Source organism: Macrobrachium nipponense, chromosome 3 (genome assembly GCF_015104395.2).
Source record: "Macrobrachium nipponense isolate FS-2020 chromosome 3, ASM1510439v2, whole genome shotgun sequence".
NCBI classification, from domain to species: domain Eukaryota; kingdom Metazoa; phylum Arthropoda; class Malacostraca; order Decapoda; family Palaemonidae; genus Macrobrachium; species Macrobrachium nipponense.
Genome location: NC_087202.1, coordinates 14,179,851 through 14,192,682, shown reverse-complemented (window position 1 = coordinate 14,192,682; position 12,832 = coordinate 14,179,851). Strand labels below are relative to the sequence as shown.

The window sequence follows — 12,832 nt, the reverse complement described above, 5'->3', positions numbered from 1 at the left end:
TAAACTTTATGAAAACACGTAAGAAAATGCAAGGAAAACATAAACTAAAACTTTACGAAACACATTAACAAAACTGTAACACTTAACACTTTAAAAAAACTAAATAAAAAATTAAAATTTTTATTTTTTTAATTTTTATTTTTTTTATTTTTATTTTTTTTTATTTATTTATTTATTTATTTTATTTTATTTATTTATTTATTTATTTATTTTTTTTTTTTTACAAAATTTCAACTTCTTCACCACTTTTCAACTTTCTGATTTTTTAGTGTCACTTGGTTCTTTCTTTTTGCTTACTACTCCTACTAAAGGCCTAAAAAATAAAAATAAACTATCCAGGGAAGATTGCTTCTGGCTACTTTTGACAATGTTCCTCTGAAAATGGCTCAGGCAAACGTCATCGAACTGTGCAAGAATACGACCTGTGTAAGCCTTTTCAGGGTGTCTCTTTTCTACGAATGATTGCACCTTATGAAAAGCAGCTAGAGCATCCTTAATTTCTGCCGTTGTCATAGAGTCGTCGTCCTCCTCCTCGCCGCTGCTAGAGAACTCCTCTTGAAAAGACGTTATGATGCATGGCCTCCAACTCCTTCAGGTCATCTGTCGTAAGCTCCTCTTGGTGCTCCTCGAGAAGGTCATCGATGTCGTCCTCGTCGACGACCAGCCCCATGGACTTGCCGAGTGCAACGATCTCGTCAAGATCTGGTTGCGAAACAGTTTCAGATCGTCAACTGTTTCTGAATCTGCAGCACCAGCTTCGCCCACGTCGAATCCTCGAAGTCTCGGGCGGATACAGCATCAGGCCAGAGTTTCCTCCACGAGGAATTGAAGTTCGATATCACTTGCTGGTCCATGGGCTGGAGAGAGGGGTGGTTGTTAGGTGGAAGAAGATAAAGAACCTTGATGAAGGAAATACTCCGCTAGGATTATCTTCCTCAAGGCCAGGAGGGTGAGCAGGGGCATTGTCCAACACCAGCAGGCATTTCAGAAGGAGGCGCTTCTCTTCCAAGAATTTTTTCACTGTTGGGCCGAAACACAGATTTACCCACTCCGTGAACAAAAGCCTCGTTACCCAGGCTTTCGCATTAGCCCTCCACATCACTGGAAGCTTCTTCTTAAGCATTTTGTGGGCCTTGAAGGCTTGGGGAGTCTTGGAATGATAGACAAGAAGGGGCTTCACCTTGCAATCCCCACTGGTGTTAGAACAAAGTGCAAGCGTAAGCCTGTCTTTCATAGGCTTATGCCTGGGTAGCTTCTTCTTCCTTCCTCCGTGATGTACGTCCGATGAGGCATTTTTTTTCCAAAAAAGGCCAGTCTCTTCACAGTTGAAGACTTGCTGAGAACTGTAGCCTTCTTTGATCATCATCTCGTTGAACGTCTTTTTAAAGGCTTCGGCCGCTTTCGTGTCCGAGCTGGCCGCCTCCCCATGCCGCACCACCGAATGGATGCCAGTCCGTTTATGGAATTTCTCAAACCACCCATGCGAAGCCTTGAAGTCTGAGGTTGGCGTTGATGTTCCTTCTCGTCGTCTTCGGCCTGGGCAATCAAATCGCCAAAAATAGCGCTGGCCTTTGTGGGAGATTGCTGTCTCCGTTATCGTATCGCCAGCGATTTTCTTAGTCTTTTATCCATACAAGAAGAAGCCTTTCCATTTCATCGGGGACGTGGGTCCTCTTGCCGGACAAAATAGTGACGCCCTTGGAAGGTGTAGCTGCTTTGATGACATTCTTCTGCATAAGGATGGTGCTATTGTCGACAGATTTCGGCCGTATTCCTTGGCGATCACACTCAATCATATACCAGCTTCATACTTCTTGATAATCTCCATCTTCGTCCCCAAAGAGAGCATCCTCTTCTTTCCGTGAATCTCAAACTTTCTTGGGACCCATGACTACGTATATACTGTATGTAATTATGTTATGTATGTACTAATACATATACATATGTAGTAAAGTTCTCACACAACACGATAAAGTATGCTATGTACAACGAAATCACTAACGAATTTACGTTAATAAACGAAATTGTTAGAATGAACAAATACCCGCGTGCGTACGATACAGATGATGCCATGCAGTGGCCAAAGAAGCACGCCGCTATGTAGATGCATCATGGAGGGATGCTGACCAATAGGAGAGAAGGATCTCATGGCAGTGACTAGCATCAGGAACCAATGGAGAGCGGCAGGATGGTGGCGAGTCTACTCAGTTGGAGGCGCGCGAGTTTCAAAATTGTTATCGTGGTCCGGGTGAATCTCGACTTTACAGCAACAACCTTTCGTATCTTGAACAATTTTCGTATGTAGAGCCGTAAAATTTTTTGTATTTGCTTTCGTATCTCAAGTTTTTCGTAAGTTGAGCCTTTTGTATCCCGAGGTACCACTGTATGTTCTTCATATTCTCTATAAAGGATTATTTTCAGAGCCTTAGATCAACCATAGGGTATCCCCTCTTACACAAATCACGTGTGAAACCAAAATTTAAGGTATATACTAAATCCGGGTTGTATGAATACCCAAAAATTCTTTCAGGAAAAGAAAAAGAGAATTTACTCTTCTAATAGGCAGGTTTTCAAAAGGTACCAAATATGACTTCAAAAGTGTTATTAAACCCAGGCGTTAGGATCCTTAGCAAAATATTATACACTGAAAGAGGAATAAGAAAAAGACTAAACTTTATAAAAATAACAATATTTATTTACGAATTAAAGATAGCCGTAAATGATGGTTAGGGCTAGAAACCGCATTCAGCTACAACACAATGCAAGCATTCCCCATTCTCCCTCACTAACAGGTATACCATCCCCGTAGTGTCAATGGCACGACAGCGTCCATATTTACGCTAAACAACTTTTATGTGATAGTTACGCTTACCGGAGGTAAGTCTCCATACGGGTGATGTAACGCTCCACAACAGCGAAGAGGTCCGAAGAGAGCTGCTACCGAGGTGAACGTCGAGATCAAAATTTGCACAATAAATGATGAGAGTGCCCTCATACAGTACAGGACTCAAAAGGGCAGACACTGACGACGAATTGTTGAATATTGTCCTGTCGCAGAACACCCACAGGAAGCGGCCAGTAGCAAAGCAGAGTCCAGTTGTGATGCTTTATATATATATAAAATAATATACCTGCCATACGTCAGTCCAAAGGGCAGGCAACGGCAGGGCTCGAACATGCAGCAGACCTCTCTCTCAAACAGACTGGGGCGAAACTCCTTGTAGAGGTGAAAATTCCATATACCAAACCTTCGGCTGAATCACCCAACGACTCAAAAATAAACAAAACTTGAGTATAAGGGTTAAGTTACTGGGCTTAAAGACTTACGTTACCTTTCCATGATAATATATATATATATATATATATATATATATATATATATATATATATATATATATATATAACATAATTATAATAATCAATAATAATAATACGGTCAAAAGTAACAAAAGCGGATGTGTACGAAAACATCGGTCAAATAACAACAAATAGCAATAGTTTGCACAGAAATTTGATAAACTTCGTATGTCACGTTTCGGTAATTTCTTTTGCTGACTAATGGCCTCCAGGCAATAATTGCCAAACGGTATAAAGTTTAGAATACGCCGTTGAATTATTCCGAGATGTTTGGTCTACATTATTTTTTTAAACACACTTGAAGAGTTAATGTGTTCTTTCATCTATATACTCGCGACGAAATTCATTTGTATGGAATACTTACTTTACCCAAGAATATATACGTATGACGGACCTTGCTTACACCAATTTGTTTCCGATTATTTTGAAGTGGAACAAAGGATAATGAAAGATCGAACTGCATACAATAATTCCAGTATTATTTCCGTGTCCTATTTGTAGGGTGAGAATCACTTATGAAAAGTGAAAACTTATCCTCGTATAAAAACTCACACATTAAACTATAGTCTGTTTTCCCTTTGCAGCTTAAGGTGAATAACTGCTGGTCCTGATAGGCGGAAGGTCATGTCACTCACACGTGCAGGTTACGGTGATATCAGCTAAAGATATTCACCGTCAGCTCCAAAAACATCAAATACACATAATTGCAAATGAGTCTTTGATTAAAAAAATCTTTCAGCCTTTCAAACCAATTCCATTGCTCGAAGATGTATTGCATTATAGTCATTTCATCACGACAAAGTTACCCAACAAGATGAGAATAACATTAGCCTCTCATGTTTCCACTCATGTGAACCAAATTTTTTTAGTCTTTGTTTCTGATTCTTTTTTTGCCCCCACTATATGAAATAATCCTAGTTTGGCAATGTATAAGGCTTCATCTTTCCAGTATACTTCACTGACTTCTAAAAAATCCTACAGTGAACACTTTGAAGCCTTATACTTTTTTCATCGTCCAGGAAATCAGGAATTATACCAGTCTTCAGTCTCTTCATATCTTCCAAGTTTCCAAACTTCAGATTTGTCTAAAAGAGCTGGATTTGTGTTGGTTTAAATATTCAGTTGATACTTCAAGTCTATGTCTCTATAAGTCTGTCTAGAAATGAGGATTGGTGGCGGCCGTAAAGAGATACAATTAAAAATCTTCAAGTCTTTCCTTAATCATCATCATCGTCATTATCTGGTATGAATCTTCTCATGTTCGACATCAGGTCACTGTGCGTCAGGGGTCCCCCGTTGGCAGGGTCATCATCATTTGCGTGTCCTAGATGAACCAATTCTGGAAAACAATAAATGAGATTTTAAAATCACTTGAAGACTACTTGATATCGACAACGGTCCAGAAATTCTGAGTTACACAGATTCGCTAGAAATTTTCGAAACAAGGGGACGTAGCTTACTGCTCTTTGACATTTAGGCCCGAGATACTCAGAAAGAAGAATAAAGATTGTGGCTCCATACTTAACTTATCCCTAACTTCCCCTCTCTAATTGTCGAGTAGGAAAGTGAAGATTCACATCTTGGCTTCTAAGAGCCTACTTACTGGGGCTTGGCGATGGCAACCACCACATTGGCAGAGGATTCTGAGGAGGACCTCCCATCCGAATCTTGGTCAAGGCCGTCGTCGGTGAGAGCCGACGTCGGGAGAGCGTCCTCTGACTGCACGTACTGTTGCAGCTGCAAAAGCTCGTGGACTCGTTGCTCGACGACAGACAAATACACAGAAACACTACCGCTCGTGATCTCTCCACCTCCTGCAGAGACAAAGGCAATGAGACACTAGGAGGAGTGTAAGTGAACAATAGTACTAACAGCGATATCATAAATCAAACAAAAAATTCAATGCTAAAACTTTCAGTGTTTGCAATTGAACTCAGAGAAAATCGGATTCCTCCATTTTCTAGATTACGACAACTACTGGCAGAAGAAGAGACATTCTTTCACCATCCCCGCCATTTTTTCCTGTCCTAGCATCCCAAAGCAGGTAGTGATAATCTTTATCAGCTATTCATGCTACTATTCAGCTATTCAGACCACTCCAGTAACTCGGCACCTGAAGAGGAGTTATCTTAATTCACACTTAAATTACTGATGAATAGACACCTCTTCCAATTTTTCCCTCCTGGATTCATACGTTTTTCTGTCATAAACTCGATTGCTGTAAAACACGAGAATAAAATAGCATTCTAGCAGACCTCTTGCAGAGGAAGAACAATTTAGCCTCCAAAAAGGCCCCAATCTCCCCAATTTGAAAATCATTCAAATCCAATCGCTTCTTGCCTCTCCAGTCAAGTTTTCGGTCAAATATTTTGCAAAACCACACTTTAATCCTAGCATAACCCTGCTGGAGAAACATAAGTAAGCAAACAATCAAGCAACATACACAAGTAAATGCCTTGTTAGAAGTTATTTGCCATTGATGGCTGTTTACTAAACAAGATAACTTGGCTTGATAAAAACACAATCTAAGCTCCGGCACTGACCACCCATTTAACATTTTACAGATGAAAATCATTCGAAAGTCGTCCGTTCTCTGACGCATGTCTGGTGATATACAAAGTGGCTTCAATATATTATATATATATATATATATATATATATATATATATATATATATTCCTGAAAAAATTAAAAACCTGGGACTGACCAGCATTTGACATTTACAGCTGAAGAAAATCACTCGATAGTCGTCCATTCCCTATCGCATGTTTATGGTATACAAAGTGGGTTTTAGTTTCTTTATATATATATATATATATATATATATATATATATATATATATATATATATATATATTTGAACCCACTTTGTATATCACAGACATGCGTCAGAGAACGGACGACTTTTCGAGTGATTTTCATCTGTAAAATGTTAAATGGTGGTCAGTGCCGGAGCTTAGATTGTGTTTTTATCAAGCCAAGTATCTTGCTTAGTAAACAGCCATCAAGTGGCAAGTAACTTCTAGCAAGGCATTTACTTGTAGTATGTTGCTTTTGATTGTTTGCTTACTTATGTTTCTCCAGCAGGATTATGCTAGAATTAAAGTGTGGATTTTGCAAAATATTTGACCAAAACTGTAAAATGTTAAATGGTGGTCAGTACCCGGAGCTTAGATTGTGTTTTTATCAAGCCAAGTTATATATATATATATATATATATATATATATATGTATATATATGTATATATATATATATATATATATATATATATATATGTATATGTATATATATGTATATATATATATATATATATATTATATATGTATATATATTATATATATAATCTTTCGTCCCTTGGGATCCGGTTGTGTCAGATGATGTCGAGGTCGGATAATGTGAGTGTGAATAACTGAGAAATTGAAATGAATGGAATTCTGATCTGCTGTTTGGCGCATTCCTTAATGATTCATGAAATGGAAGTCTCTGAATTCGGAGAATAAAAAGATTCAGGTTTGGTTAGAGGAAAAGTGGGTTTGGCTGGTACCTGCACTTCACAATCAGACCAAGCGTTGCTGTCCTTCATGGATCAGGAGACGACCTACACAAAGAGGCCTTCACTAGAACAACAGTATATTTGAATACTAATTAAAAAATGCGTTTTGAAAATTGAAAGCTTTCAAATGGTGTTGTCTGTTTATATAGTTTTCCAGGGCATAAAATTTTTTCTTAAATAATGCTCAATGTATCTATTTACAGCTCTGCGTGTCAGAACAACGTGACCTAACCTAATTTCTGATGGCATGCATCACTCGCCTTCAGAGAAATCGCGCGGATACGCCGTTGCTCAAGGGAATCAAGAAAAGCACCAACTCACCGACTATGGCCACCACGGGCTGGGGGTCACACTGCAACAGATCAAACATCTCCTGAGTGCAAGTCTTCATGTCAGTGAGGGTGAGCTCGGCTTTCTTCAGCTCCTCTCTCAAGACTTCAACGCTCTCCTCAGCACTCTCTACGTCACTCTGTTCGGTCATGAGGAGATGGAAGGATAATGAAAGGGCATAAGAAGGAATATCCACAGGTCAATTTCAGATGAAACTGACTGCGTAATTTTTTTTTCTATAAAGCCATCGTCTGTTATAATTCTAATTATTTATTAATATTTTTATCTACGTTTTCTAATACCTGGTCCTTCTTTTTTCTGTAATTTCGTTCAAATGAACACCATATTCTTTGGATGCTTGAGTTTCAATAATAATAATAATAATAATAATAATAATAATAATAATAATAATAATAATAATAATAATAATAATGGTGTAAGTGTAGATGCACACTGAAAATCTATACAAAATGAGAGCTTTTGAGAATCGAGCAAGTTCTCGAAAGCTCTCGTTTTCTATATGTTTTAATACATTTTTACACTTACACCATTGTTGATTTCTTCACCAATTTAGTGACTTATGTTATCATCATCATCATCATCATTATCATGAAAATAATAATAATAATAATAATAATAATAATAATAATAATAATAATAATAATAATAATAATAATAATAATAATTTAAAGAACGATTACTCCTTTGTTTTGAATCAATAGTCTGAAGTTCAACAATGGCATCGACTGCAGAACAAAAAGAAAATGTTATTGATGAGTTCTTCGAAACAGGCATATTCAAATGAATATTTTTATTAATACAATGGGAATATCACTGAAAGAATTGTCTTTGAATAAGTTGGTTTTTCTCCTAGTTTCAAATAAACTCTTTAATGCAGGTCTATTTGTTTTCGTGGTTCAAAGCGCTATTTTCTCTCCACTGATATTGTGAGGCATCTAGCTCTTGATCTTTCATGAAAAGTAGACGAATAAGTGACACAAATAACCTTTGGTTAGAGAGCAAAACATTTGTGGTGTCTGCTTTTCATTGAAAAGGGAAGAAGAAGAAGAAGAAGAAGAAGAAGAAGAAGAAGAAGAAGAAGAATCATACCTTCAGCTTCGTGATCGTACGCTGCGTGTCTCTTTCGTTGTCAGCACCCTGCCCTCTGCTGACCTCTATTTCCTGACGGAGTCTTCGCACCTCGGATGTCAGACTCGTCACCTGTTTTTACGTGGATGGAAGAAATGTATACGTAAAATGGACCGACTTCTGGATATGGGCGTCAGCTTAGGCCTACACTTTCCCTATTTCAGTATATTTCTGGAATGGGACTGCAGATTTGCAGAGAAAAACACTTTCGATTTACATTTTGAAGGGTAAAAAAAAAAAAAAAGAATAATGGAAGAAGGTCCAGGAAAGAGATTGGAAGCGGTATGGCATGCGATGAGAGGGGATAAGGTATATGTAGGGAGGAGAGTGATGCAGATGGAGGTGCTTGGTGGGAGAGCGAGGGGAAGACTGAAGCGAAGGTGGATGGGTGTTGAAACTGTTGTTCAAGAAGATCTGAGAGACAAACAGTTGTCAAAGGACAATGTGTTTGACCGAGTCAGGTGGAGGAAAGCTGTCAGAACGTCGACCCCACACAGAGGTGGGAAAAGATACAAACACGATTTGGAAGGGTTGAAAGGCATAAGTAATCCATTTGTAGTAACCCCCTTACCTCATTGTTAAGATCGGATATGTAGGTGAAGAGAGTGTAGTTGTCGTTCTCTGCTTGCAGGTAGTTACTGACGAGGCTTTCCACTGAATCTTCGCCGCTCATCTCCCGCAAGTGAGAGACGGCAGCTCTGTACGTGGCTAAAGTTTGCTCTGGGCCCCTAGGCTCTGCGCCTTCGCCTGGACAAAAAGACAATCACATGCAGGTGCTTCCTCCTAACAACTCTATATTACGTAGTACACTCGGAAAGTATCTATCTCTACAAACCAGCTTTTTCTATTCAATAACGCCAGTTTAGGTCCCAGATCTTGTCCTTTGGCCTAAATTCTATTTTATTCTTTGGACATGTAGGTCTATAACTTGGTGTTTAGTTTTAAAGATGCCAATATTTTCGTTTCACACTCCCTCTCTCATCCACAAAATATTTAGCCAAAATCGTGTTTTTCCCTCTTAATTATGATTATATTGGTCTATCACTGTCACAGTCTTCCTATTCTACTGGGTGGTATTACAGTGTGGGGTTTCGGGTTGCCCTGCCTCCTATGTGCGCTGTTCCAGGAACACACTTCTGCATGAATCTTGGAGCTACTTCAGCATCTAATTTTTTTTTTATCATTATTAATTAAGGAAGAAGAACCTCTTTCAAGCATATTCTATTGAAAAGTATGGCTGCGATGAGTTAATTGACTTTATATTGTGCTTTTTAAATATTTCTTATAATCTACCTTTCTTGCACGTCAATATTGGTCCATCTACTGGTAAAAAACGAAGTCCAAGATAAGACACCGTTGAAATCTACGGATGTATACACCAGATTTCAGCAGCCTGCTTTTTTTTTGTTTTTTTTTTTTTTTTTCAAGAATAAAAATTCTGCTGTAGAAACGCTGTTTAAATCCATCGAAATATGAACATTGCCCAGTTATTGACCAATGTTGATGTGAAAGAAAGGCGAATTATATAAAAAATTGAAAAAACACAATATAAAATCAATTCGCACAACGCAGCCATACTTTTCAGCAAATTATTATTATCATTATTATTATTATTATTATTATTATTATTATTATTATTATTATTATTCGGAAGATGAGCCCTATTTATATAGAACAAGCCCGGCAGGGGCCCACTGACTTGAAAGTCAAACTTCCGAAGAAATATGGTGTTCATTTGAAAGACGTAACAGAAGGTATAGGAAATACAGAAAGAAGTGATCGGTTTTAGAGAAGAAAATTAGATTAACAAATTAATAAATAAAAAATAGAAATGCAAATAAAATATCAAAATACCAGGAGAACTGGTTTAGGGTAGTAATGCACTGCACCTTCGCCTGAACTGAGGTTAAAATTGCATAACATCCTCAGGGTGAAACTTCTCAATTCTACCAGGTTTTAGAATTCAGCTTTTCATGACAGAGGTCTTCTTATATTACCTTCGGTACGGCGACGTGACATATCATCGTCCTCCCCAGCAGAGATGGTGGCCACGAAAGCCCGCAGATGGTTTTGGTGATCAAGAGCCCTCTGAAGCTTCTTCAGTTCGTGGCTGTACTGCTGGGCATCTCTCTCAGCCCGATCCCTGAGGGCTCTCATCTTGGTCTGGGCTTCGTCCCTGAAAACAAAACATAAAAATGACCGGAGACTGTCTTATTTAATTAAGATATAAAATAACATTTAGCACAAGTATATTGTACAGTATGCAACGTTTGGTGCTAAATAAATACCAATAATGTCATCAGAATTGATATTTTTTAATTTAAAACCGAGAGCTACAGACACCTTTTGCCATACTCCATTCTTCTTTATCTCATTTGTTTATGGAAGGCAGGCGCAAGCAAAGGTGTTCTTATCAGGGATACCAACCTCTCTGAATAGGCCTTAGTCACTTGGTCATGACGTCACTTTTCTTCTTTACAGTTGTTGCCAGTTGCTTCTCCAGTCTTTGGCCCTTGGGCGATGATACGAAAACATGAATGTCAATGATTTAAGCTTAATATGGGAATAGAATTTAATGAAACTAGATGAAAGCCTATATATAAATCACAAGTTCGGGTTCTGGTCAAAGTAATTATCAAGAGTTTTGAGTATCTGCTACAAGGAGCTCTGTTCGTCCGTGTACATAATTCTCACTGACCTGTAACATAAACTTGTCCCGCTCTTTCAGCAAGTTTTCCAGTGCGGTTCTCAGTACACGGTTGTCAGAAAGGACGGCATTCAAACGCACTGTAGCCTTCGAAGAAAATTAAAGTTCTTTTAATATAATAAAAAAAGGAACATAAAGACAACTATATAAAAATGATGTATGTTACTATTCCTACATAGACTGAACTGACTGGCCAGTCCCAAAGAAGTCATATATGTCTTTGTGGGACCATCTCAACGAGCATTTAGTGCCTTGATCAACCTGTCACCCACATACCCGGTTCGATTTCATTACCTGCTGGATGCGGTTCTCCAGTGCCTTGTTCGCGTTCCGTGCAGCGAGCCTACGAGACTCAAGTTGGCGGGCGGATGGGAGGCGTCTTCGACTCTCTCTCATCTTCTTCTCTGCAACCGTTATAGCAGAATCCAGGCCGCTGATCTGGAGTAGCAAGCAAGAATAAAAGGATTCTACAAATGCATTTATATTAGTTAATTTATGCTAAGAGTATCTAACGCGTTATGTATCATTACAGTGTATACCGATAATCTTTTCTGTCTAGCCATTTTCTAATCACATGTTTGTCTCTGTGCCTCAAGATCTAAACCTTACTTTACCTTGTCTCTCTCCGCTTCGATCTGCTGCTCGTATTTTGCCTGGCGGTCAAGGGTGGCTGCCAGAGTGTTGACGGTGCGTTGGTCCCTCGTCTCGTTTTGGGCTGTTATCATGGACGAAAGGTCGCTCTCCAGGTCCTCCTTCTCCTTCCGGAGCTCAGATAAAATCTTTCTGTTTGAGAGAGAGATAGAGAGAAGGCTACTCCGTCAATTCTGCTTGTATACGGCAACGTAGAGTACGCAGCCTACTCTTAAAGTCAGCAAAGGACTTGGAAAATGGAATCAAAGTTGATAAATTATAGTAAGAAATGTTCACCTGATGGCGGAAGAAGAAGGATTTATTTTAGACTAAAAAGTGATGAAGCATAAAGTATGTGTAAAATACCATTCATAACATTAATATAACCTAGCCTATCACAAATAGGTCTATCCTTATCTAGTCGGGAGTCCAAACCAGACTCTTTGGCCACTTAGCCTAATAAGCGACCATTCCAGGTATACCTCTGTCTTCCCAGTATAACGGTGGCTTCGTCATGGTACTGCCGTCGGTTTCGTTCCATCATCCGATACTGACGGCGGAGTCTCGCAAGGAGGTTCTCTGCGCTCTCCAGCTCCACATCGTCAGAGTCCTTCTTGTCATGTTTAGACATTCCTCTGGCTGTATTAGGATGTGGAGAGGATATTCATTCTTAAGAATAAAAGTGCATAAAGATAATCTCTCTCTGGCTTGGTGAAACACCATTACAAATTTAAAGTTAAAAATGGCATAGCCTATTCTTAGTGTTGCATAATTCATGAAGATAATTGCTTTGTGGTAAAATACAACTAAGAATCCTTCTGTACACAATGCAAGGGGCATCACTGTATTTATTATTTTCCCTATATGTATTCCAATTTGTATATATACAGGCAATTCTATGTTTAACTGTCATGAAATCTTTAACTGAAAATTCAGGAACTCTTAAGACGAAAGCAACTACTTAGGCTATTTTATTTTCTTTCTAAACAAAAGTAGACCTTTATTTGTAAATCCAACAAAATTTTTACTGAAATTTTAAGAATTCCATTCAAGAAAACAAGCAAAATGAATCTATTAACGGAATCACTTTTTTTTTCTTTTACAA

At 38.5% G+C, this 12,832-nt stretch overlaps 1 protein-coding gene across 1 annotated transcript in view; it reads right to left on the bottom strand.

Moving 5' to 3' along the window:
* Nucleotides 1–4,956: 4,956 nt before the first annotated feature.
* Nucleotides 4,957–12,832, bottom strand: part of LOC135222566 (coiled-coil domain-containing protein 63-like) — an 8,713-nt gene continuing 837 nt past the window's right edge. Inside the window, exons 2-11 of the mRNA XM_064260652.1 lie at nucleotides 12,210–12,366; nucleotides 11,712–11,880; nucleotides 11,392–11,535; nucleotides 11,089–11,184; nucleotides 10,841–10,902; nucleotides 10,388–10,566; nucleotides 8,962–9,137; nucleotides 8,352–8,462; nucleotides 7,233–7,380; nucleotides 4,957–5,171 (exon numbers count right to left, since the gene is read on the bottom strand). Of these exons, the coding sequence (XP_064116722.1) occupies nucleotides 4,957–5,171; nucleotides 7,233–7,380; nucleotides 8,352–8,462; nucleotides 8,962–9,137; nucleotides 10,388–10,566; nucleotides 10,841–10,902; nucleotides 11,089–11,184; nucleotides 11,392–11,535; nucleotides 11,712–11,880; nucleotides 12,210–12,366 (1,457 nt within the window). The remainder of the gene's footprint in view (nucleotides 5,172–7,232; nucleotides 7,381–8,351; nucleotides 8,463–8,961; nucleotides 9,138–10,387; nucleotides 10,567–10,840; nucleotides 10,903–11,088; nucleotides 11,185–11,391; nucleotides 11,536–11,711; nucleotides 11,881–12,209; nucleotides 12,367–12,832) is intronic.